General features: G+C 47.7%; 1 protein-coding gene across 2 annotated transcripts; it reads left to right on the forward strand.

Annotated features, from left to right (window-relative positions):
* The first annotated feature begins 920 nt into the window (after nt 1-920).
* Nucleotides 921-26,920, forward strand: SLC22A5 (solute carrier family 22 member 5). 2 transcript variants are annotated; one of them, XM_043466012.1, is made up of 10 exons: nt 921-1,762; nt 8,407-8,510; nt 15,581-15,642; nt 16,831-17,002; nt 18,150-18,276; nt 20,016-20,116; nt 21,957-22,171; nt 23,661-23,843; nt 24,976-25,111; nt 25,480-26,920. In XM_043466012.1, the coding sequence occupies exons 1-10, from the start codon at nt 1,370-1,372 to the stop codon at nt 25,565-25,567; spliced, it is 1,581 nt and encodes a 526-aa protein (XP_043321947.1). In that variant the 5' UTR covers nt 921-1,369; the 3' UTR covers nt 25,568-26,920. The 2 variants fall into 2 exon arrangements, with proteins under 2 accessions (XP_043321947.1, XP_043321946.1); XM_043466011.1 differs by having other exon boundaries at nt 936-1,762; nt 15,468-15,622.
* The last annotated feature ends 104 nt before the right edge of the window (nt 26,921-27,024 follow it).

Genomic DNA, 27,024 nt, shown 5'->3' on the forward strand with positions numbered 1-27,024 from the left:
CTATTACAATAATTTCTATATTGATTACACTATGAAATGTTATGGGTATATTGGATTAAATAAATATGTTATTAAAGTTAATTTCACCCATTTCTTTTGACTTTATTATGTAGGTTTGCTGTACACATTTGAATTTCATATGTCCCTGTGCACATTTTATTAGTATAAAATTATTCATTGTTTGCGAGTTCTCTAGTGGTCCAAAGCTTAGGATTTCCAGCTTTCACTGCCATAGCTAGAGGTTCAATCCCCTGATCTGGAACTGAGACTCCACAGGATTTATGTTTTGGTCAAAAAAAATTTTCTTGTATATAAGAAATTCAAATTTTAACTTGGTGTCCTACACTTTTACCTGCTAGATCTGGTAACTTAATTAATATGACTACTAGAAAACTTTAAATTACAAATGTAGCTACTTATTCTATTGGACAGTGAAGCTTTAGAATCACTTAGATGCTTTTAAAAATTACCCTTCAACTCTTAACTCTGCGCAGAAATAACTGATCTGAGGAACATTTAATCCTAGACTGAGATCCTCAATAACCCTGAAGTTAAAATTTTACATCTGCTTGAACAAGTTAAAGGACAACGAAAAGGGCTTGTTACAGACCACAATGTGAAAAGGGCATGTGGATTAGAATTAAGTGCTTGTTCCCAGTCTCTCCATTGGGGTAGTTAACGGTTCCGGTTTCAAAATAATCACGGTCTCCTTTACAAAAATGGGCGGTGTCAAGGGCATATACTAACTACGAGACCCTGGGCTAGTCACCTACCCCTTTAGGCCTCTGTAAAAGAAGAGGTCGGGGAAGGGACGCTGCAGTATTTTTAACACCTGAGCCTAGCTGCCGGCTCACCCACTCGGGCGCTCCCCGGGCTCCGCGCTGGGCCAGCGAGCTTGGCCTCAGACGCCGGCGAGGTCACAAGTCTCGCGGCCTTCCTCAGCCCAGCCAGGGCTCCTTCGGCTGTAACCTCAGGGCTTGGCCCACGGAGGCCAGCGGAGACCGAGCGCGCCCGGAGGCAGCGACCAGCCGGAGCTCCAGGTGCGCCCGGCGGCCCGGGCCCGCCCCCCGCCGTCACTCGCGGTCCAGCTCCACCCCCGTCCGCGCCGCACCACCGGCGGGCTGGGCGGCTCAGGCCCAGAGCCCGCCCCGGCCTCGCGCGCTATGTAAGGCCAGTCGCTTCGGCCGCGGCGGCGGAAGGAGCTTGCGAACCTGTTCAGTCAGCGGGCCGTCCCCAAGCTCCGGCCCTTGCTCGGCCGCGCTGTGGGGATCCGCCGCGCACGCGCGCACGCTCGCCACGCTCCGCCCCCGCGCGCCGCCGCGTCCTCCGACCCCGGGCCGCGCGCCGCGCGCCGGCAGCTGAACGCGGCATGCAGGACTACGACGAAGTGACCGCCTTCCTGGGCGAGTGGGGGCCCTTTCAGCGCCTCATCTTCTTCCTGCTCAGCGCCAGCATCATCCCCAACGGCTTCAATGGCCTGTCGTCTGTGTTCTTTACGGCGACCCCTGAACACCACTGCCGGGTGCCGGACACCGCGAACCTGAGCAGCGCGTGGCGCAACCACAGTGTCCCGGTGCGGCTGCAGGACGGCCGCGAGGTGCTTCAGAGCTGCCGCCGCTACCGACTAGCTACGATCGTCAACTTCTCGGCGCTCGGGCTGGAGCCTGGGCGCGATGTGGACCTGGAGCAGCTGGAGCAGGAGGGCTGCCTGGATGGCTGGGATTTCAGCCAGGACATCTACCTGTCCACCATCGTCACCGAGGTGGGTACCAGCTCCGCGCTCAGGGCCTGAGACCTAGACGTAGGCAGGACCTTTACTGTCTTTAAGGTCACGCACTCCACCCGCCAAGGTGCGTGCTGGATGCTGTCACTCCGTCTCCGCGGACTCACTACATACTGGTGATGGACATCCTCCAGCCAGGTGGCTCTGGAGCACTTTTCGTGGTGACTTCCAGAGAGATCATGGCCATCGCAGCACGGTTCTGTCTGGCCACCCATCCTTGTTAGCTACCTTGGAGAGGAAGTCAAGAAGGCCCTGGCAATTCCTTGTAAATACTCCAAGATACTGAGCAGTCAAAGTCATTCCCCATTAAAAAAAAAAATTGTTTACTTTTTACTCATGGTCAGTTATCATTAGTCTTTTAGGATTCTGTGCATCTGAAGATCCATTCGGAGTGACTTCTTGACCTGGAATGTTTTAGGGTATAAATGTCTTTAGCCAGATTTAGTTAAAGCATACAGCCTTAGTTCATCGGAAGCAGGGGGAAAACCTTTCTCATTCCCCAGGCCCTTGGATTTTCCTTTTGGGCAGCCTTTTCTATCCCCGGTGACCTTGTAGTCATTAAAGCTGGATGTATGATGTGATATTTATGGTGGCATGTGGTTCTGCTTTGCATCTTACTCCAGCTCTGGCACTCTGACTCTGTGTAGTCTCAGCAGAACTGAGCAAGCAGGACATTAAAAAGAGCACTTCTTGATAGACTCTCGGGTGCCCAGGTTCACTGGGTGTCAGGAACAGGGGTTTGAGGAGTAGGGAAGGCTTCTTGGAGAAGGAGGCTTGTCGATGAGTCTGCGGTGTATAGCTCAACAGAGACAAAGTCTGGAACATCAAGAAACAATTCTGGCATGAGGTCAGAATTCACAGGGAAGAGGCTGAAGGGAATGGTCCATAGTTCCTGGTATGGCATCAAACCCTACTGGAGCCGCAAGGAGGCTTACATGGAGACTGTGTGTGTGTGTTGCTTCTGGGGGTTGTCACCCTTCAAGGTAGTCTGAGTGCTGCCACAACAAACTTGTGGGTGTGTGTTGTTTTTTGTATATTTGGACATTTGATGTCCCCAGATGTGTGTAGGAGGAGTGTGAGAAGAGCCCCACTGGGATCTCAGCAAGCGACACCATTCCAGTGTCCTCAGGCATTGCTGCTTGAGAGAAGAGGCACTGCTTGGAGGTAGTTGACTGTGATCTGTGGCTGAAGAGGGCACGGAGCATTAAAACCTCCAGTCATCACAAATCCTCGATCCTAGCCTCCCAAGTGAGTCTGTCACCCTCCTGGAAGCCAGTGAGCATTGTGAAAGTAGAGGCTGTCCCTCAGATTGCAGGCAAAGACCACGGAGGGGAAGCCATACTCCATGACTTAGAAGTCCCTGCAAATTCTGCATCTGGCTGCCTGCAGAAGGAGAAGGCAGTGACGTCAGAAGCAGCTCGTGGCATTTCTTAAGACTTTGCCCTAACCCCTAATGTTTCTGATTTACTCGAATCATTTGCTCTTTCTTTGCTGACCCCATCCTACCTTTGGCTGAGAGCAGTGATGGCACTGATGAGCTCCCAAAGGCAGACTGTTCCAGAAGGGTCCTTGAGCTATGTTGCTACCAATATCAGCCTTTCCTTTTATATGTTTCAGCTTTCTTTAGCTGTCTAAACAGTTTCATAAGAGCGCTGTGCCCTTTCACCTACTTCCAGGTTGTCAGTGTTTGCAGGGAGAGAAGATTAATACATTACTTAGCTCCTTGTTTGAGGATGCTGGTATGCCAGACTTTTAGGTTCAAGGCTGCTCTTTCTCCTCTGGTGAACAGTCACTGTTGGAAGCTGTTACATTAACATTCTGATGGCTCCATTTTTCTAAGGCCCCTTTTCTTTCAATCGGACCTGCCCGGCTGACTACTGCAGCTAGTCCTGTGCCTGTTAAATGTCTTCAAGCCTGCCCTCTGCCCCAAATCATGCCTAGAGGTGTTTGTAAGTATGCTGGTATGGAATTCCTATTCATGTTTTTCAGCAGAAGATGAAAACCCCCAGTTTCATGTTTGATTTTTTTTTTTCTTTGTTGGAGTTGACGAGTACACACATAGTACTAAACTTTGTGGTGCACTTATATCTTGCAAGTCCTGACATTGATGCTGGATGCAGATCGAGTGCTCAGGAACATTTTTGTTGAATGGATTAATGAATCATTTTGAAATCTTCTCCACCGTGGGAGAACTGAAGAAGAAAAGGACAGGTTTAACTCATAGAAGAGAAACTCAGGGGTGGTCAAAAAGCATTAAGTGGAATATTTCAAAGTAAACATAATCCCCCACTCCAGAGACTGGTGCTTGTGCCCGTGTGGATCTGCAACAAGGTGTTGGGAGTGGCAGAAAGAAGGGGACACTGTTTATGAGGTGAAAGACGTTGTTCTCCCATGTTTCTGGAATAGGTTAGTGGTTCGGGAGCTTCTAGGCTGAGCCCTCCTGTAGCCCTTCAGTCACCCCGGGGCATCGGCTGCTCCATTGTGCAGTGGAGCCACTCCAATCCCTGTGTGTTCCTTGGCCCAGCACCGCCTCCTTCTCTGGGAGCATGGGTGATTTTTCCGGCTGCCTGGGTCACCTGCCTTTTGGTGTTGCCATAGCACAGCCTGTGGCTGTAGAGTTTTCCTTTGGAAATGTCTAGGCACTCCGGCACTCATGAGTTAGGGTCTCTTCAGCCAAAAATCCAGCAGTTCTCTGTGGCCCCTTGCCCCTTGCCAGTCTCTGCTTCCCAGAAGCACCCTGGCCCGGCCCTTGGCAGCACTCTTACTCACTCCCTATTGTCCTGGAAAGCCTCTTTTTGTCGACCAGCTTTTCCATCAGCCTTATCTCATAAGTGTATAGTCTTAGAAAATAGGAGAGCACCCACTGTTACCTCCACATCCACCTAAAGAAAAGGCTACATCAACTGGGGAGGCAGGCCCCGGGCTGACTATAGGGTGGGGAGACCAGAGAGACCCAGAGCCAGTGCCTCACTGCTCTGCCTTTCTGATTCCCCTCACTCTAGGGAAGTGTAGACTCTTTTCTCTGCCCCTGCAGCTCATGGCAAATCCCCGAGGGCCCCTGTGTACATAAGTCACAGCAGACCCATCTGACCATGAGCAGTCAGATTGAGACTCTAGCTAGCTGAGAACCAACACCCTGGGTCAAAGTTCTGACAGTTGACACAGAGAAGGAATGAGGGAGAAAGGAAAATAATCTGTTGAGAATGAAGTTCAGGGTTCAACTGGGCTTTGGGCAGCTAAACCCAAGGATGAAACCCAAGGGATAGTATGGTTTGGAAGGTTAACAGTCCTTTATGCATCGAGTCACTCACTCACCTAGGTATCAAACAGGTACTGAGTCTCTCTGCTGCAGGGCTCTGCCAGGCTTTTAGAGGATGTGGTTGCAAATTCTTCTCCTTGCCCTGATAGCCTTGGGTCAAGGATTCACCATTAACTGCAGCAGGAGGCAGGATGAAATGTGTGTAGGATGGCATGGCCTTCAGTAACAGGTAGTGCTTACCAGTGTGTTTGACCACTGATGCGGTCAGGCTCGGTACATCTTAGGGAAGAGCTTCTGCCCTGTGGGCACAGGCTCTATCACTGTTTTCTTCCAGTTAACTCACAGGTAAGAACATTTAGTCCCAGGGAACTACATCATCTCTGTACTTCCCATAACTGAGAAGTAGCACCAATTACATACTGCGTTCAAGAGACACAGTTCTCTTTCTTTTTAAAAATTTAAACAGCTTTATTGAGGTATAAATTACATAAAACAAACTGTGCCTAACTATAGTATGTAATTTTAAAAGCTTTATATATATATATATATATATATATATATATATATATATATAAGCTATCTCCAAGAAGCTATCGCCGCTAGAAAGGCACATTTCTTTTTTTTTTTTTTTTTAATTTTTTTATTAGTTGGAGGCTAATTACTTCACAACATTTCAGTGGGTTTTGTCATACATTGATATGAATCAGCCATAGATTTACACTTATTCCCCATCCCGATCCCCCCTCCCATCTCCCTCTCCACCCGATTCCTCTGGGTCTTCCCAGTGCACCAGGCCGGAGCACTTGTCTCATGCATCCCACCTGGGCTGGTGATCTGTTTCACCATAGATAGTATACATGGTGTTCTAGAAAGGCACATTTCTAACCAGAAAGGGTAGCAAGCCTAGGCCCCTTGCCAGGGTTACTGTCAGATTTTTTTTTTTTTTTTTTTTTTTCCTCAGTTTGCTCCTGCTTTTATAGCTCACCCAGCTGAGGGGTAATGATGCTAGGCTCATGAAATAAATCTTAAGCCTACACATTTAGTTCTAAGGTTAATACCTATTATCAACAGCCAGTACAGTTCATCCTTCATACCAGGTGGCTTCTTCAGTGAGCAGATCTGTAGCTGCCTTAGTCACGGCTGCCAAGCAAGGAACTCGGTAGAGAAATACTAGATTATTTTTAAGACAGCAAACCTTGGGTCATAACCTGGACTCTATGGGCTTCTCATCCCACTCCTTCCCAGTAAGAAGGAACTGTTAACCCATGCTTGCTTTTGGAGGGCCCAGAGCCAGGCCATGAGAATTGTTAAGAAATGTCGGTAGTAGATGGAGAGCCCAGTTACTTAAGGTAGTTACACGCTTGCCCAGAGTAAGGACACTGAACCAAGTGGTGGGGTTGAGGCTGCCGGCGCTGGAGAGATGCTCTGGGGATCCTCATGAGGAGGACTACAGTCGCCTTATCTCCTGCAGAGCATTGTTTGACCTGGTTTCAGGTAGCATCTGGCCTTGCCAGTCGAGAAGTCCCTAGAAGCCTATACTGGGAGACCTGACATGAGGTGGGGGGTTAGAGGTTCCACTCCAGAACTCATTGAAAAAGCCCCTTTGGACTTCTAGTCTGGCTCAGCTGTATCAGACCCCAGCTCTCATGAGAAACCTATTGAGAAGCAGCTAATGACTCTATTCAGTCTTTTTTAAAATCTCTTGTCACTACAAAAATAGTGCCTGCTAGCTGGGAATAGATCCCATCATATTCTCTTGTGGCCATAACCATAATCTGGCCCTGAAGCTCTAACACCCAGAGGCTGGCACCCCCTCACTGAGTCCCTCAGCTCTAACTCCCTGCCACTCCTATCCTGACTTCAGCAGCTGTGTCTGGATGGCAGCTGCCCTAGGAGCACACACCCTCCTAGAAGGAAGATGGTATCTGGGTGCTGGCACCACCAAGACTGCAGAGATGAGAAGGCTGCCATTGCCTGAACTTTTGGGCCTTAGTGCTCCTTGCTTGTCCCCTGATAGTCTGGGCTTCCTCTAGACTTAAGAGTTGGTGACCCCCAACTCTTCCCTGGAGTGGGGATCACCACCCATTCTCAGTCCATCCAAGGCGCAGGCTTGCTCCTGAGTGGAGGGCCAGCTTGCGGCTGAGTGATCCTTATCATCTTCTGCCAGGGTTCTTGATCCATCCTGAGGGCTGCCCTCCTACCCATTCTGAGGTGCCTGGAGGCTTTCTGCATGCACTGCCCAGCAGGGCTGAGAAGCAGACTTGTTTTTCCCTCTGACCTTGACCTGGAAGAGATGCTTTCTTCTTGGAAGCCATGCACTCCCCAGGAGCCAACAGGATCCATGGAGGACAGGCCTGCAGCCTGTCACTGGGCAAGCAAGGGGCTGAATTCCCTGGAAGGTGGCCTTCTTGGTTATTACAGAGCACCATCTCTCTGTTCTGGGAAACATTCTTCTGGGAACCAGCAAGCTTCCTATTTTGGTTTCTCATCCTTCTCTTGGCCCTTGTTAGGCTGGAGCAATCTCATGTGTGAGTGTTCAGTGCTTCTCCGTGCCTGCAGATCTCTTCCCATGCCAACTATGGTTGCAACTCTATACCAGGTTCCAGGAACCTCAAGCACTGTAACCTGTTCCCTCCCCCAGTCACTGTGTCATAAATGGGGAGATTAAGGCAAGATGGGGTTGGTAGCTAGTTAACAGAGTAGAAGCTACAACCCAGCTTCTTGGCTCCCAGCTCAGAGCTCTTGGCTGTAATCGGGCCTTACATTGGCACAGCATCAGGGATAACAGCTCTAAATGTCAGCAGAAGAAGCCAGGGGTCATTGGCCCAGAGTCAGGACCTGAGCAGAGCTGAAGGAACAGATCCAGAAGGTGCATACTAGGCCTTCTGGCTGCATTTCCTTGCTGGATGCCTTGACCCTTGGAGCTGCAGAGCCCTGCTCCAGAAACACTCATGTGCCATCCCTGCCAATGGCCTGAACCCCACTGAGAGGTTACCTACTCCACCCACAGTCCCAGCCTCAGCCCAGATCCTTAGAAGTGACCATATTAAGCCTTGCCCTTCCTCTTGGGTTGGCACGTGGGCAGACTACCTACTCCCTGCCTGTCTCCCCTCCTGAAACTGATAACAAAACAGTGAGGCTAAAAGCTGTGAAAAACAAGATGGCCAGTCTGCCCATTGAGGGGAAACCTGCGCCATGCCTTGCTGCCTGATGGGCCATCACCTGCCTTAGTGAGCTCACACACCCTTGCAGTCATGTAAACAGAGCATGCAGGGATATGGGATGTTTTGATTTCATTTTCCAAGAAGCCGAACGTTTACAGCATTTTTAAAAAGAAGTAATACACCCCTCTCTCCTCTTTCAGTGGAACCTGGTGTGTGAGGACGACTGGAAGGCCCCGCTCACAATCTCCTTGTTTTTCGTGGGTGTGCTGATGGGCTCCTTCATTTCGGGGCAGCTCTCAGACAGGTAAGGTGTGTATCTGTCTCCTGTAGCTGCTGGGGACCCCAGCACAGAGCCAGGTAGTGTTCTCTCAACCTGGGCTGTCTGTTTGCAAAGGGGGCAGGCACATCGATACGATAGACTCCATTCCAGGTAAGGAGAGTCAGCGGCCTCCTCTCACTGATGCTTGCTGAGCAAAACAACCTCAGCTGAGTGTATCCATGACCCAGTTGACCAGAAAATATGCCTTGATTCACTTCTGTGGCGCCTGGCTGGCCTTCCCCAGGTAAGTATCACTCTTTGGTGTCTTCACACATTAGGAGAGGGAGACACCACACACAAGCACATGAGCTATATTCTAGATCTTAGGGCATTCCATAGACAGTTGCCTCTTTGTTCCCAAAAACCATCACTCTTTCCTCAAGATAAGAGGAGGTCTCACTAGCCAATGGCAGTGTGATGGGCAGAACTCTTAAGTCCATAGGGCTGTTTCCCTTTAGCTAACAGGCTTGTGGTTATTATTTATGGTACTTCACAGCAATCAGGAAGTGTGCTGTTTCAACCCATAAGCAGGTGATTTGTATAATTCCAGGGCTCTTGACTCAAGGTCTGGGGCTTAGGGAGTTCATCTCCTCTGGAGATTACCTACAAAATTTTAGAGATTGTATGCGAGCATTTTTCTGGAGACAATTCCAGAGTTGCCACAATATTCACAGAGGGGTTTATGATATTGTTCTTTCTATCTCAGGACTTCAGGGTCTGTGAGAGAAGCCTGTGGCAAGGAGAATAGCCTTCAGCAAGGTCCTTGGCCACACTGGATCACCCAGTGGAGAGGAGTCCCAGCATCCTCCCAGCAGGGGGAGTCTCTCATAGGTTCAGGCTGAGGATGTCATCCTGCTTTGAGAACACAGCCATTTTACCCTGTAGCTTTCATGCAGAGGGATGTTTGGGCATGTTGCATCTATGGATTAATATCTTTACCTGAGAAGTCTTTCCTCATAAGAAATATGTGCATTTTTCACTAGATTTGTTTTTTCCGGTGTGTCATCTAGTGATTTTTGAAAGGGACAAATTCCCACAGTCACCTGTAAGCATTAAAGAGTTAAGTAGGCTGTGACCACTGACTGTTGACTTTAGATGAGCCTGAGACACTTGCTCCTTTAGGCGAAAGGCCTTTGCTTCCCCAGACTCTTAACCTAGCAGCAAGTATCAGTTAGTTACTTACATTTATTTAATAAACATAGAGGATCTGAGAATTCCTTGGTAGTCCAGTGGTTAGGACTCCGTGCTTTCATTCCCAAGCTCACAGGTTCAGTTCCTACTGGGGGGGCGGGGAACTAAGATATCTCAACATTTACATACTTAAATGCATATTTTAATGAAACTTTTTTTCCCCTGTTTTTCCTTTATAAATACACTTAGAGCATAGCAGTATTTACTGAAGGTGAATATACACTGACTCTATGACTCAGCTACCCCACCCAAGAGAACTCTTAACCTACGGCAAGCATCAGTTAGTTACTTACATTTACTTAGTAAACACAGAGCATCTGAGAATTCCCCAGGGGTCCAGTGGTTAGGACTCTGCACTTTCATTGCCAAGGTCACAGGTTCAGTTCCTAGTCGGGGCAGGGAACCAAGATCCCATAAGCTGCACAGCACAGTTAAAGTAAATGAATAAATAGATAATACATACATGTGGAGCTTCTAATATGTGCCATTCACTCTTACAAGTACTGTACAAATAAACAACAAATAATTTAATCTCTGTAACCCTATGATACAGGAAGTCGTATTCTTCTCATTTTATAGATGGGAAAAATGAAGCCCAGAGGAATTAAGTGACTCGCCCCGAGTCACACAGCTGGCAAGTGGCAGGGCTAGGATTTGGGGCCAGAGAGTCCTGATCCTCTGTTTCCTGTGAACTACTGTTCTAGGTGCCCACTCTTCTAGAACTTGCCTTCTAGCAAGGCAGAATGTATTAAACAACAAATTGAGGGAAATACTTATTACCCTTTGTGATGGTAGATGATAGAGAGAAGTACAAGGTACTCAGAGAGGGTATGACAGAGGAGGCCTGAGATGGTGAACCATGAGCTAGGGGTTGAAAAATGAGTAGGCATTAGCCAGCTAAAGGGATGGAGAAAGGAAAGAGTGTTCTGTGCAGGAAAGCCAAGAGTGCTTAAGCCTAGACTCAAGAAAAGGCATGGTGCACCATAGGAGCTTGGAGACAGTGCTCTGGGGTGGTGTGGAAAGTGGAATAGAGACACAGCAGTGAGGCAGGCTGAGTCCCACGCAGAAGAGCAGGCCAGGCTTAGCAGGTGACAGGAGTCTGGGCTTTCATCACAAAGCAGGGTGGAGCTTTTGAGAGTGTGACATCATCAGGTTTGCATTTTTAAAAAGTCGTTTGATAACTTGGTGGAGAAAGGATTGAAAGGAAGCAAGAGGGATGGTGGAAAGACCAAGTGAGAGGTTATCACAATGATTTATACAGGAAATGAGCGTGATGTGGACTAGCCTGAAGGCAGTAGACATGGAGAGGAGTAGAAGGTAAAACCAACAGGACTTAGCTATGTGCACACAGGAAGTGAGGGGAGGGAGACGCCTGGCCTGCACAGCTGTGTAGATGATGATACCTTTCCCAAAGACAAAGCCCTGTGGAAGAGGACCAAGTTTGTAGAAGAAGATATTGAATTCCATTTGAACATACTTAATTCAGGGTGACTATGAGACTTAGGGTCTCATAGAAATAATTGAGTATGGAGTTGGATGTATGGATAGGGTGCTCCATGAGAGGTTTGGGCTAGAGAAACACATTTGGGAATTGTCAGTTCACAGAACCCTCATCAAAGCCCGGCAAGTGGATGGGAACAGTGTAGAGTGAGAGAAGGGCATGCCGTGGACTGAGCTTAGAGGGCCTCCTGGAGTGGAAGTGGGAGGTCCTCCTCACAGGGTGGGGTGGCAGCTGAGACTCAGAATAATTACGTTGATGTGAAAAACTAGGAGGAAGTACCCCAGTTTCAGAGTTGAAACCCAGTGCATTTCTCTGGTCAGCTGTATCATAGAATAGGTAGATCTTTGTGGGTCAGCTTCGGAGCCTGATGACCATGTAACACCATGATGATCTGAGGAACGCGTTTAAGTTTCAAAAGATCTGCTCCCAAGGAAACAATAGAAACAAAGTTAGTGACTGTGTTGAAGACTACCTTATTCTTCAGAAGGACTAGTAGAGTGCTTCTCAAACCTTTAAAAAATTTTTTTTGCCAGCAGACTTCTTCTTTTAAGTAGGATCCTTTAAGTCCAGTACATGAAATAGCCAAAAATGTGGCTGTTTTGGCTGCAGCACCTGCCTTTAGCTCCTTGTACCACCCCTCAAGCTTGTCTGCACAAGCTTAGGCTTGTGCGGCCCCAGGGCTCTGCGGGGTGGACAGTTTTCTCCTAAGTGAGCCAGGTCAAAAACCTAAGCCTAACAGATTGCCTTAGAGCAGTACATTCATGCCCTCCAGTGTTGTCTGTGATAGCAACAGTAACTTTTTATATAGGACTCCTTTCAGGAATATGAATAAGCCTAAAGGTCAAGAGCAATAAAATAATCCTGGGTTGCCAGAGTGTTTTATCTGATGTCACTGAGTTACCTTTAGGTGCAGAATTATAAGGGAGGCACAACCCTGGGGAAGAAGTAGCTGATTTTTTTTATTTTTGTGGACATGTGTGTGTTTAACCTTTTGTTGACAGATTTTAAAAGTGAGCCTTTCTTGCAAATCAAAACTGCAGTGACAAGTATCACCTCATACCAGTCAGAAGGCCATCATTAAAAAGTCTACAAATAACAATTGCTGGGAAAGGAAAAAAAAAAAAAACCAAATGCTGGAGGGGGTGTGGAGAAAAGGGAACCCTCCTACGTTGTTGGTAGGAATGTAAGTTGATGCAGCCACTATGGAGGACAGTGTCTCGGTTTCTCAGAAAGCTAAAAGTAGAACTACCACATGACCAACAGTCCCACTCCTGGACAAAACTGTAATTCAGAAAGGTACGTACACCCCTATATTCATAGTAGCACTGTTCATGATAGCAAAGACATGGAAACAACCTAAATGTTCATCGGTAGATGAATGAATAAAGAAGATATGGGACATATGTACAATGGAATTCTACTCAGCCATAAAAAAAGAACAAAATAATGCCATTAGTGGCATCATGGATAAAACTAGATATTGTCATATTAAATGAAGTAAGTCAGAAAAGGAAAGACACATACCATACAATATCACTTATATGTGGAATCTAAAATATGACACAAATGAACCTATCTACAAAACAGTAACAGACAGACATAGAGAACAACGTTGTGGTTGCCAAGGGAAAGGGAGGTGGGGAGAGATGGACTGGGAGTTTGGGGTTGGTAGATGCAAACTATTTTGTTTAGAATGGATAAACAATATCCTATTGAATACTGTCTAGCACAAGAAACTATATCCAATCTCCTGGGATAAACTGTAATGGAAAAGAGGAGGAAAAAAGAATGTCTATCTCTATATAATTGAGTCACTTTGCTGCACAGCAGAAATTAGCCCAACATTGTTAATTGGCTATACTTCAATTTAGAAAAATAAAGAAAAAAAATGTTAGTGGCTGTCAAAGAATATAGCTGATTTTTATTTTCTTCTCTGTGCTTTTCTGTATTTTACAAATGTGCTGTATAAATAAAAATAGCCAAATGTTTCTTTTTAAAAGTGACTGTTTTGAGTCCCAAACCCAGATTGCCAAGGACTGTTGCAATGGAAGGGCTCCCTGAGTTGTCCTCTTGACTACTCTCCAGGGAGCCCTTGGGAGGGGAGAGCAGGGTAGGGAGGCCCCACCCCTTGGTTGGCGTGCTGCGCACTATTGTTACAGAACAATGCAGGGGAGTCTCCTTTTAGGCCAGGGTTGCTCAAGCTCGGCACTGTTGACATTTTGCCCCAGAGACTGCTTTTTTGTGGGAGACTATTGTGGGCATTTTCAGATGTTTAGAACATATCTGGCCTTTATTTACTAGATGCCAGTATCATCAAAAACAACAAAACCCTGTTGTAATGGGGAGAAGCACCAAACTCTTTACCGTGGCTGAAGGCCTTGTGCAGTCTGGCCCCCTGGCACCCTCTGCAGTCCCCCCCTGACCAGCTGCCCCTCGCGTGCATTCGTCTTTCCCCTCCAACCATGGTTGTACGTGCTCTTCTCATAGTCACAGCAAAACATTCCCAGACCCCTACCCCTGTGCCACGGCCTTCCTTGACCACACAGGTGACCTCCTCAGGGTGTCTGGTTTACATTATTACGCTGGTTCCTTGTGCCTTGCCTTCACATTGCCTATCAGAAATAAATAAAAGATGTTATCATATGATTAATGTTGACCTCCCCCTCTGTATGTGAATATCATTAAAAGCTTGCTCACGCTCCCTTACCCTCTCTTGTGAACAACTACTTTACCTTTGGGTCTGATCTTGGTGCCCCATCTTCAAGGAGACCTCCCCTGAATGCCCAAGTCCCCAGCCCCTACCTGCAGCCCAGGACAGGTTCCTTCTTGGGTCCCTTGTGGGTCAGGATGCTGATCCTTCAACGCCCTTGTATCAGTGTGTGATCGTACATTGAGCAGTGTGATTAAAATATGACTACTGTGTGTCTCACCAGCTATACACTATAAGCTCCTTGAGGGCAGAATCAGTGTCTTTTCTTCTTATTCAAATACATTTCTAGTGACTAGTATATAATAGATGTTGAAATAAATATTCATTGAATGAAAATGGGTATCTGATAGCCCTGGCCAGACTCAAGCTGAATCTGCTAGGTTGAATGAACTAGGTTGACTTGTTCCTACTTTTTGTAGCACTGTCTTTAAAACCAAACAAATCCAAAAAACCCAACATTTTAAAAATTTTAAGTTGAACATAGGTATAGAAAACCACATAGAACAAATGAGGTTTAATGAATTATTCCAGGGAAATAACCATATAAATAACATCAAGTCAAGAAATAGAACTTTGCTGGCCACCAGGAAGGCCCACTCATCTGTTCCATTCCAAGGACAATAGCCTCCCTCACCTATCAGTAAACACTAGCCTGACTTATAATAATCACTTCCCTGTGGGTTTTTGGTAGTTTTATCATCCAAATGTGCATCCTTAAACACAAGTTTAGTCTTGCTCACTTAAAAAATTTTACATGTCTGTTAGTCTGCTTTAACCTAGGGGTTCTCCATCCTTTTCTCTGCCTGGGCTATTCTACCTGTAGAATTTCCCAGTCTGAATTTTGCTGAGGGTATACTTACAGTGCAATTGAACATATTCCTTTTTTCTCTGCATTTCTTGCAAATTGCAGCTAGATCCAGAGACTTCATCAGATTCAGATCCAGCCTCTTTGGCAAGACTATAGGAGTCATACAATGTTCAAGTGTCTCTTTTTATGATGTTAGGAGTCATTGAAACATGATGCCCATATCTGTTCGTTCACTGGGAGTCGTAAAAGGATGATATTCTAATTTTATCACTTTGGTTTCATTTAATAGTTGGAATACTTTTATGAAATGATACTTTCCCTCATCTGTTACTGGTTACTGTTCATATAGTTTACATAAAAGTCAGGACAAATGTCTTCCCCTTTATTTAAACAGTTTTCATCTATAATGAATTGTTTCTCCATTATCCTCCAAAGTAAACCAACTCTTTAAAAATATTAATTATGAATGTATGAACTTAAGTATAATGAATGTGTTTCAGTCCCTTGTGATCATTGTGTCAACTCTGGCACTGCCTTTTGGGCAATGCTGGTGCCCAGGCTGTGCATTGGTAACAGCCTAGGGACCCAGAGACCAGGACTGCCCCCGCACCAAGTGCCCTGACAGCACTGTCCGCAGCCCCTCCCTGAATGACCCCGGGGAAAGACCCCTTGGGGGGCCATTCCTGCTGCCTTCTCCCAGCTGGTTCTCTGTCACTCTCCTTTCTTTCCCAGGTTTGGTCGGAAGAACGTGCTGTTTGTGACGATGGGCATGCAGACAGGCTTCAGCTTCCTGCAGATCTTCTCGAAGAACTTTGAGATGTTTACCGTGCTGTTTTTCCTTGTAGGCATGGGCCAGATCTCCAACTATGTGGCAGCATTTGTCCTGGGTATGGCCATCAGTTTGGAGTTGAGTACTTGATCCTGTGTTTCATCATCATCCCACCACCCACTTTCTGGGGACAGCTGTGATGTCCCTGCGGGGAGGTGGTCTCTGGCAATGCCAACCAGGGATCCTTGGTGGACCCAATTAGTAGGCATGGAAACTGAGTCCTCCAAGTGCCCACCTAGCCTTGCGTCCCCAGCAGCACAATAGCCTGACTGCTGATTTCCAGTTCTTCTCTGGCCCCCAACGTGTGGCACCTTGGTCTCATTAGTACTTGATGGCCATTTTACTAGAATTCACCTAAACATCTTCTGTTTAAAAATAGGGCCTGCCATTTCCCAGGGCTGGGGTAGCTAAGGAAAGAGGGAGGCATGACATGAGGAGCAAGGGCCATGATTGGCAAGCTCGCCAAGGAAGAAAACTGCCTCTTCTGAAACACACAGTGCCTAGTGAAATCGACTGGCAAGAATGAATTGAGGGACTTCGTTGGTGGTCCAGTGGTTAAGACTTTGCCTTCCAATGCAGGGGGTGAGAATTCAGTTCCTGGTTGTGAAGCTAAGATCCCACATGCCCATTGGGCAAAAAAAAAAAAAAAAGAAAAAACCCAAAACATAAGACAAGCAATGTTGTAAAAAATTCAATAAAGACTTTAAAAATGGTCCACATTTTTTAAAAAAATCTTAAAAGAATGGATTGATAGGGGTGGGCATTAGTCACGAGACCTTCAGGATTTTAATTCATAATCCACAGTGCAGGGCTTGGGCCTGCTCTCACAGAGAAGCTGCCAGTCGCACTGTTCGGAGGAATCTAACTCTAGCTTTTGGGTCATTGGGTTCCTTGGGCTGATCGTTGAAAGGATTATTTGTTTCTCTTCACATTTAATGGAAAAATTTTTCTTAAAAGTGCAATAGTCAGCACGTGTGGCTATAAAGCAACTTCCCCTTTAATGAACCCTTCCTCAGTGAAGATTTAAATTTGAGGCCCCACATGGCATCTTTAGCATAGGGTTTCGGGAAGTGATGTCAGTGTCAGGAGAGAACCCTGAGGTCCCCGCAGCAGGTGGTCAGAATCCTGTCGCTCCCAAAGGCTTGGAAACTTCGAGATAACTCTGCCTGATCCCTTATCTGTATGTTGAAAATTACACAAGAGAAGATGAATAAGGAAATGACCAGAATTAAAATACTAACCTGACTCCTCCCTTGTTTTGAACAGGAACAGAAATTCTTGGCAAGTCAGTTCGTATTATATTCTCTACGTTAGGCGTGTGCATATTTTATGCGTTTGGCTACATGCTGCTGCCCCTGTTTGCTTACTTCATCAGAGACTGGCGGATGCTGCTGCTGGCACTGACGGTGCCGGGGGTGCTGTGTGCGGTGCTGTGGTGGTGAGTGTGCCCTGTACCCTGGTGGTACCCGCCAGGGTCCCTGGTGTCTTCTGTCTGGCTTTCACTAGGGGGCAGCAGCAACCCACACATCCTATGTTCTTTCAGAATGTTTTTTCCATCCACAGAAAAGCCCCAAACAAAACAACCTCAGGAAATCAACAGACTTGTTCTCAGCCCTGTACTGGGTTGATCGGAGTGTACAGAGAGGAAAAAGCAGTAGATGTGAGATGATAGTCTAGCATGACCTCCAGGAAGCTGTCAGACCGCAGGACAAGACAGCTTAGGCCCTGGCTCTGGTGTTGGGTGTTGCTGCAGCCTCGTGCCACAGGACTGAGAGGAGAGGGAGCACATTGTAAGTGAGAATCCCTCCAGGTAGCAGGATGGCGGAAGCCAGGCTCCATCTTAGCCTCCAACATAGAGCTGGACAAGTAGAGAGGAGGCTATTCCATACCAAGAGAGAGAATGCAGCTGAGGGGCTGAGGCGGGAGTTCCACTTTGCAGGTGGGGATGGTGAGGGCCCTGGCCCACCCGGATGTGAGAGCATTACAGAGCACAGTAGGGGGAAGATACAGGGCACAGAAGACACAGATGAGTCCTGGTTATGACCCAAGGGCAGAGGCCACCTGGTGAGGTAGAAAATAAGATCCACGAAGTCTCAGAACACCCAAGTGCCTTATAGAGGGTCAACTGGGAAAATCAAGGAGGGAGGGATGAGGATAAACTAGAGGCTGTCAGAGGCCAGTGCAGAAGCTTCTGTGGATGCCAGGAGCAAGCAGGGGAGTACCAAGGTGAGGTTCCTCCCCCGGCCCCAGGCTCAGCCCATGACCGAAGCCAGGCTGCAGGAACCCATGTTGCGCCTGTCTACTTAGTCTCCAGCAGGTGGCACCACTACTCCCCAGAAGTAGGAGGTGGCCAGCCAGAGAGGAACCCCATCAGGGTGTGCTGGCCCCTGTAACTTCTGTGTACTTCAGTGTAATCAGAGGCTCACACTCACTGGCTGTAGCACGGTGCATCTCTTAGCTTCTGGCTTGGAAGTATCAAACATTCCTCAAACCTCGCTCTGGTTCTGAAACCCCATTTCCCACCTCCACTTGTGCTCCACCTGGTCTGAGGGACAGAAGGCTCAGATTGCTTCTTGTACTTCCAGGTTCATCCCTGAGTCCCCCCGATGGCTCATCTCTCAGGGACGATTTCAGGAGGCAGAGGTGATCATCCGCAGGGCTGCCAAAACCAATGGGATCACTGCACCTTCAACCATCTTTGACTCCAGTGAGGTGAGCACCTTGCAGGGGCCGGTGGGAGGGTCCCGGCGACCACAATTTTAGGGCAGCATCACACAGCCCCAAAGCCCTCCCTTTACACAGCAGCCCAGCCCCCTCCATGCCTAAGGCCCCAGCTGCCCCCAAGGCAGGTCCTGTTAAAATTCAGAAGTTGAGAAGGTGCCAGCTGCCTCAATTCCTTTACCTTTCCTGTGGATTTTAGATTTTCATACTTTGTATAAATCTTCTCTTTTAGGTGATCATACAGTGGAACCATTACTTTTCATAATAAAAACTCTCTATGTGTAATAGGTCTTCCATGAAGTTGGCATTCTGGGAAATCATTGTTTCTTATACCTTGGTCAGTTTCTAATTAAAAAAAAATCACTGCCTAAAATATGAAACAAAAATAGATTTGGAGTTAAAACTGTTCTGTCTCCTTCCACCTACCAGTGCAGAGTTGTTGAGTATCGTCTTAGAGCCAGGTCCTTTTTGATATCCACCCTCCCCCAAACTCACGCCTTCCTGCAAACCCTGTTCTCCCGTGCAGTGAGTAATTTCCTGGCTCTGCCTGATTCCTGGGTCTTGCTTCTCTTTCCTGTTCCCTTTGTTTCCACCCTGTCTGTAGCAAGCCGTTTTCCTCAGTCCCATGGCTCCCAGAAGAGGTTAGACGTTGTCATTGTTGGCTGATGGGGTTCTGGAGTGTGTCTCTGCTCTGACAAAGACAAGGGCCTGGCTGTGAGAAGAGCCAGCAGGAGCATATTGCTGTGTGCAAAGGCACGTTCGAGCCAGTCTGACTTCCGATGCAGAGTTCAGGTTTGGGAAAGAGAGACCAGTTACTAGAGGTGGCAAAGAAGCCGCTGGCCACTGCCAGCCCTGCCAGCCTCACAGTTAAGAAGTGGCCCAGCACCAGCTCCCACTCAGCATGTCCTAGAAAGGACTCGGTCAGAGTTCAGCAAGGGGTAGATGGCGGGAAGGCTTCTAGTGAGGTAGCCTTGGTAGCTTTGCAGAGGTCATTCTGGTGAACGCATGAATCCACCGGCATCTTTATAGAAATGAGGGTATTTCAGGGGATCTGTTAGGTCAAAAGTTGACCTTTTGTTGAACTGCTAACTCAGGAAAAACAGACTCCAAAGCTGGGTTTGCTTAAGAAAGCAACATCAGTGTGTTTAGACGTGTGGTTTATTAATGTCCTTGGCTGTGCCAAATTTCATAGGAAGTTACACTGGGTGAAGCCAAGGTCAATTTTCCTGTTTTTCTATCTGAAAATTTTTTTTCCTTGGAAGTAGACCAGTAACTACATGGTAGGAGGACCAAAAAACATTAATTCTTTAAAAAATATCATATCAATAAACTACACAGCCAGTTTCTCTCTCTGACCCAGAGGGCTGGGAGCCAGGCTTGGGAAGGAATGCTCAGAGGCCTCCCTGGAATGTGGCCATTGACTGGGTTCGGGGTGGTGCTCAGAGAGAGCCATCGGCTTAGGCCTCCTCCTTGGCTGCATTGCATTACAGGCTGGTCACTTACTTTTATTCCTCTTTCTTGTTCACTAATTTGTTATCAACAAGGCCTGGTGAAGCCTTCTGCAGCCCAAGACACAGCCTCTATACCTACTCTTCTTTTCAAGCAAGAAACATGAACCACTTCCCAAGTCAGAGACATAGAAAGCTAAGATGCCAGGGTTTCGAGTATGTTCTGGAGTCTCTAAGTCTGCAGCCCTCTCTCCCTCCCATACCCTGTCCTGTTGTCCGCAGCTACAAGACCTAAGCTCCAAGAAGCAGCAGTCCCACAGCATCCTGGATCTGGTCCGAACTCGGAACATCCGGATGATCACCGTCATGTCCATAATTCTGTGGTGCGTAAGTGAGACCTACCTGGGTCCTCCAGATGCAGCTTCTGGCAGTAGCTCTCAGACTTCACATTTGCAGACATGTCTCAGACCAAAATTGAAAGCCTGTGTCATCAGAAAGTGGCACAGATGTGCCTTGCAATTAAAGAAGTGGGCATGTCCTGGTTCTTAACGGAATCTCAGAAGAGGAGTATGAAAAGTGTTGTGGGGGCTCTTGAGGAAGATACGGGGTCTGTGGAGATCCCTCCGGGTCATAAGGTGAAGAGTTGCTCATGTTGGGTCCCTAGTTTAGTTGTTCCTGTCGACAGTGCATCAGACGGTGACAGAGGAGGACTGGTGAGGTCTTTAAGAAGTTCTAAGTGAAGACTCCACGTCCTTTAGGTTACATTCTTGAAATGTGGAAGCAGGAAGTCTTCTCTCTGGAATGTTTGGAGACTGTCCTGGAGGCAGAGCCATGGCCTGCATATGCTGTTCAAGTTCCTTCTAATGTGGCATCTCCCCAAGTGTGTCAGGCAGGGATTTGTGACTTACCAGAAAGAAGGAACACATCTAAGTGCCTAGAGAGTGTTTGCTCAGTGGCCAGACCCTTGGGATTACAGGTGACTACCTGAGCCTGCAGTGGGGGAGGAAGGCAGGCTACATCTCAGAGTCCTTATTGCTAGAGTCAACAAGCCTTGGCAACCAGCTGGGTTGCTCCCTGGGCGGTACTATGAGTCACCCATTTCCAAGGAATGGCCCGGGATCCCTCAGGGCAGCACACCACCCCTGAGTCGGCCTCAGACAAAACCAGCATTCAGCCTGCACCACAGACTTGCCAGCCTGCAGTGAGTCACCAGTCCTGAGGTTCACCCAGGCTCTCCACCTGCTCTGGATTTCCCAGGGACTCCTGTATGAGCCCTCTTCCCTGATTATAATGGCTGTGACTTCAACCTGCAGATGAGTTAGAAAGAATCCGATTCATGTTGGTCTGGTTTGCCAAAAAGTGCTGACCGTCAACAGAGGGAGTGTCTGCTGGAGACAGGCACTCAGATGGCCCACTGGGAGCTCCCTTTCCTCCTCACAAGTCTGGTGGGGTTGGGATCAACTGCTTCTGACCAGTCTCTTAGCTCGTCGCCCCAGAGGATCTGCCAGGGATCTTTCTCTAAATATTTGACCAGTGACTATTCCTTATTTTATGTTATATCACCAATTTTACCGCACCCCACTTAATAGCTGCCTCTTTACTCATTCCCGAGCTCCTTCTGCAGTTGCTGGATCTGGAAGGTTCGGAGAGTAGGGAGGTAGGCTTTTGTGAGTGCTTCAGCTTAGGATTCCTGGGTGGCTCGGTGGTAAACAATCTGCCTGCCAGTGCAGAAGACGCAGGAGAAGAAGATGCTGAAGACTGATTCAATCCCTGGATCAGGAAGTTCCCCTGGAGGAGGGCATGGCAACCCATTCCAGTATTCTTGCCTGGAGAATCCCATGGACAGAGGAGCCTGGCGGGCTACAGTCCATGGGGTCGCAGAGTCAGACACTGCTGAGCACACACAGCTTAGGATTTGTAAAGTCAAAAGGCCTATTGACAGGTTGTTGGGTCTTGGTGTTTTTTTCCAACACAGGAAATCTATCTGAATTATATGTCTTTGCTGGGACACTTTGGAATGCTTTGAAAGTGCTCTGACCCAAAAGGTACCCTGGTCTGGGGGAAGTTATCTTTGTTTCTAAGAAGCAGGACTCAAGGTTAAGTCTGTTGCCCTCCTGGTGATGATAGTTTTGAATTTCCTGCAGTAATGATATTTTAAAAGTCGCCCAGGTAGGGAGGCACCTGGATGCTGCTTCTCCAGCTTTCTTCGGCACTCTGTTTCAGGATGACCATATCTGTGGGCTACTTCGGGCTCTCCCTTGACACCCCTAACTTGCATGGGGACGTCTATTTGAACTGCTTCCTTTCGGCCGTGGTTGAAGTCCCAGCGTACGTGTTGGCCTGGCTGCTGCTGCGGCACCTGCCCCGGCGATACTCCATGGCCACGGCCCTCTTCCTAGGTGGCAGCGTTCTTCTCTTTGTGCAGCTCGTGCCCCCAGGTAGGTCCCATACGTGTCTGCGGCCTGACGTATCCACTGAGTCACCCGGTTTCTAGCAGACTGTCTCACCCAGTTAGTAAAGAGCATGAAGTGATGCCGTCACAGCTTGCCTGCATATCTGTGTTCTCGTCCAACAAATCAGGAGAAAGTACCTCCCGGGACCAGACAGTCATCACGGCCTGGCTTTGGGGGCAGGAGGGACAGCAGCCATGTGGGGCTGGCAGTTGATGGTACTCTTCTACCCAAGCTAAAGTGAGCGTGTTTGTTTCTGCAGAGTGAGGGGGAGGGAAGAGAGCCATCCCTGTGTCTTTTCAGTCTGGCCCCGTCTCAGTCATTCATTCACTCATCCAATAAGCAGCTGAGCAGTGTCTACTGTGGGGGAGGCGCTGTTCTTGGGGCTAAGGAGCAGAAGTAAACTAGTTGGGCAGGGCCCCAGGTCTTCCTGGAGCTCAGGTTCCAGTTGGGAAAACAGAAAATGAACAAGTCAATAAAATGCTTAGTGTAGCACAGGCAGTGTTACCTTTTATAATGACAGTGAAGTACAGTGGAGAGCTGGTTTATATAGAGTGGTCACAGACAGTGTCCCTGAAGAGGGGACAGTTGAGTAGCAACAGATGAAATGATGGAGAAACCCAGGAAAAAGTCTAGAAGCAGAACATTTCAGGCCAAAAAAAAAAAAAGGCCAAGACCCTGAGGAGGATAATGAGCTTGGACTGTATGGTAAGAGGTGAGGGGAGGAAAACGGGAGGTCAGTCCACAGCACGGTTCTCACAGGCCAGCTGCAGGAGTTTATTTGTAAAACCATCTTTGTATCCTACAGAAGGGTGTGAGGTCTTTGAAAATTCACAAAATGGTTTATGGACCCTCATGTCCATGGTGGTACCCCGAGTTGTTATGGATCGAGTTGTAGGGACCTCTGGATCCCTGAGGCTGGCAACACTGCATAGTGTGGCTGGGAGCCCGGGGGTGTATGTGGAGGCTCACACCAGATCTCGGGGAGACCCACAGGGTACTTGCAGCATCTCCTCATTGGCATAGCAAGCAGGGGAGATCAGAGGGTCATTTCTGAAGGTCTGCTGGTCTGTGAAGTGTTGAGTAGAGTGATAGCATGAAGTGAGTTATGACTGAACTTCCCATTTATACGCAAATCCTTAGATAATTCCACAGTGCTGGCAGCATGAGGTTCCATGTCTTTAGTGACTTTGTGACTGGGGAGCAGGTTTCCTTTGGATTACTGAGGGGCTCACTCTGGTGGTCTCGAGGCTGAGGAGAAGAGTATGTCCTCACACAGCTGCCGGTCCCAGCCTCCTCTCAGTAAGCAACTTGGAGGGACATAAGCCCCTTATTCCATAGTAGGAAGTTATAGAAACTTCCCTCCCCAACCCTTCCCAGAAAGAAAGGGAGAAAATATGTCTGTTTCAGGCAAAAAACAAACCAAAAAAACAACCCTCTGTTGCCTCCTCCTACTTGCCTCCCTTTGCCTCTCCAGAGCTGTATTACTTGGCTACAGTCCTGGTGATGGTGGGTAAGTTTGGAGTCACAGCTGCCTTTTCCATGGTCTACGTGTACACGGCCGAGCTGTACCCCACCGTGGTCAGGAACATGGGCGTGGGCGTCAGCTCCACAGCGTCCCGCCTGGGCAGCATCCTGTCTCCCTACTTCATTTACCTTGGTAAGTCCCTCGGGGCAGATCACACACAGGAGGGTTGGGGTGGAAACACTGATTGGCTGTAATGTGGGCCGGGGACTGCTCAACAGGAAAACAAGAGTGCATGCAGCCAAGACAGGATCTGTGCCTGGGGGAGGTTCCTACTGAGGTGCACTGTGGTGGAAGCACTCATGTGGAAAACAACCTACAGACAAGCTCGAAATTGACAAGAGTGGAGGCTTTTGTGCCTGTTTTAGCCTTCCTAGGCCTTCTGTCAGAGAACTTAATTCCCCAGTCCTAAGAAATTGCAGCATGTTTAGGTAGCCAGTGTACTTAATTGGTGAAATTCCTTCTGGGAATTTAAAAGGAATAGAAATAGGGAGGGAAGGATGTCCACTGAAGAGATCTGGTGAACAAAGAACCTCTGTAACTTGAAGCACTCAACGCAGCAGCTTTACACTGTGCAGAGATCTGCATTATGGCATCTTATGTGACAGGGCCCCAGTTTTATCTTTCTCAGAATTGTTTCCTCAGAGCAGCTGCAGTCCCCCTGCACATTCCTAGCTGGCACATCTCTGGGGAGGGTTGGCCCCGCCTCGGGAGCACTTTGTGAACATGCTGCAAAGATCTGACAAGCAGAAACACCTCCTGACCTGGCCTGAAGACAAATGGAGTGGGTTGTGACATGTCTGGAGAGGTGAAGGAGTTATTCCCGTCTCTGGATAAGTACCTCGAGTTCCTTGGAAATCCAGCATTAGGAAATAGGAATGGAGGGACTTCCCTGGCGGCCCAGTGGCTAAGACTCTGCGATTCCACTGCAGAGGGCGTGGGTTTGATCCCTGGTCGGGGAACTGAGATATCCCGCATGCCACAGGGGATAGCAAAAAAAAAAAAAAAGAAAGGAAATACAAATAGAAATGGCCCAGCCCTATCTTTCCAGTCTACACCCCTCCCCTGCATCAAGGTACTGCTGGTTTGTGCCAACTCTGGGTTCTGTGACCTGCCTAGGTGCCACATTCCAATATGGCAGCTCAGACTGGGAGATGCCGAGGCCGAGAAGCCAGGTTATACCCATTAGAGTCCTGGGGACATGAAAGGAGGGGAGAGACCACGTCTAATTGCACCCCAGCTTGGGACTCTGTCTGCTTCGCCACAGGTGCCTACGACCGCTTCCTGCCCTACATTCTCATGGGGAGTCTGACCATCCTGACAGCCATCCTCACCTTGTTCCTCCCGGAGACCTTTGGCATTCCACTCCCAGACACCATTGACCAGATGCTAAGGGTCAAAGGGTAAGGAGGCCTCCTTCTTCACAAAGTTAATGCGCTAGATTTGGGCCTGGCAGAGAGTTCCCCACAAACTCAGAAATGCCATGGACGAGTTTAGCCATAAGAGGATCAGACGTGGCAAGGTGCTTACAGCCTGTTCTTTCTGGCCGGACCTAGACCACCAGGTCATCACGCATCTCTCCACAGCAACAGCAACTCTGGGATAGTACAGAGACAAGGAGAAACCTTTCAGAATCTGCTGTATGATTTTTTTTCCCCCCTTTGATGAGATAACCTCAGCTATGGCAATGGCGGGGGTGGGGTTTGTTTTGAGACTGGTAGATAATCTTTCTAAGATTTGTTACTAACTTTTGTTTGATTTGTTTTTACAGAATAAAATACAGGCAAACTCCAAGCCACACAAGGATGTTAAAGGATGGTGAAGAAAGCCCCACAGTTCTTAAAAGCACATCCTTCTAACACAACCTCCAGTGAGAAAGTGAAGAGGAAAGACTGTCTTGTCAGAAGTGGCTTGTGCAGACACTGGTCCTTCAGTGGCAAAGGTCTTTGCTATTGATTCTATGGATGCCATGTCTGCCTTGCTCATGGATGGACACCCAAACTCAGCTGCTTATGGTCCTAGACACTACCTTTCTCCAGGGACTCTGGCTACTGACAGACAACTTTGGATAAATCCTAACCATTACAATGGGACTTGGCACTTTCTAAGAAGTTAACCACTAACTGGAACCAGTAGAATTTGGAAAAATAGGAGAGGCATTTGCTAAATTTACATTTTAATTTCAGACTGCCTAAAAAAGGCCTCTGATAGACTTGAGGGTCTAGTCCTCCCCTCCCCAACCCCCACCCCACTAAACATCTTTTCCCCATTTCCCTCTAATGGTGCCCTTTAGAGGAAGAGAAGTAATTTCACAGGAAGTTTGATTTCTCATACTTTCTCAGTTACAAAGGATATTGTTGCTTCCCCAGGGCAAGAGAACACAGGTCTGGGGAAAGCTAGAAGAATTTAATATGGAGGGAACTGAGCAGATACAGAACATAGACAAGGGCATTGACTTACGAGCACTTAAACCACTCAGAGTGACTACTGGGTAGACTTGTTTACATCTGATCAAAGCACTGGGCTTGTCCGGGCCCATAAGAGATGCATCACTGAATCTACTATACTTGTTTTCCACTGCTCTGTGAATCAGGTCTCCTAGCTACTATGGTTTCTGACGTATGGTTTGAAGGAAGTAAATCAGTGAGAGAGACAAGCAAACGTGTCTCCTCTCCCAAAACTATAATGTGGATTTTGATTGTTTGTGTTTTGTTTGTTGTTTGTTTGTTATGTCTTTTTTCTCCTTAAGTTATTTGCCCTTCAGAATAGACTTAGGAAAGGCTGGTTCCTTAGCCTCCTGGTTTTGTCTTTTGTCGATTGTTCATTTCAACCCAGAATCACTCGGGCAATGGTTTGCAGTTGCCACCTCTGCAAGGCCTCACCAGCCTTAGCTATACTAGCACTTCTCTGAGTGCCAAAAATGACGTCATTGTGTGTGTTCCTTTTGTGCTACTTAATCATGGGGAAGAAATTACAGAGAAGAAGGTTAAGTTGTGCTCACGGTCTTTCAGAGTTGCTCACTTCAGTGGTTTAACACTGGGAGATACTCTGTGTTCAGTGTAAAATTGTCTTCTCTTTTCTGAATATGTTACCATGGTACTCCTAGAGCATATGCTTCACCTGGTTTAAAAAAAAAAAAAAAGTATTTTTGTGAAAGCTACTGAAGTGCCTTGGGAAATGAAGATGTTTTAATAAATGATTTTTTAAAATAATAACTGCCCACAAGTTTTATTTTCACAGTCTGGTAAGTCAAACCACACCTTCACGTGACTTTTCTCTCTGTCAGCTTGGACTAATTCTAACAGAAGTTTATAAT

Source organism: Cervus canadensis, chromosome 4, assembly GCF_019320065.1.
Source record: "Cervus canadensis isolate Bull #8, Minnesota chromosome 4, ASM1932006v1, whole genome shotgun sequence".
NCBI lineage: Eukaryota > Metazoa > Chordata > Mammalia > Artiodactyla > Cervidae > Cervus > Cervus canadensis.

Coding starts and splice junctions, on each gene's coding strand:
- SLC22A5 (XM_043466011.1), top strand. CDS start 1,370: ATGCAGGACTACGACGAAGTGACCGCCTTCCTGGGCGAGTGGGGGCCC. Junction 1,763..8,406: donor TGTCCACCATCGTCACCGAG/GTGGGTACCAGC, acceptor CTCCTCTTTCAG/TGGAACCTGGTGTGTGAGGA. Junction 8,511..15,467: donor TCGGGGCAGCTCTCAGACAG/GTAAGGTGTGTA, acceptor TTTCTTTCCCAG/GTTTGGTCGGAAGAACGTGC.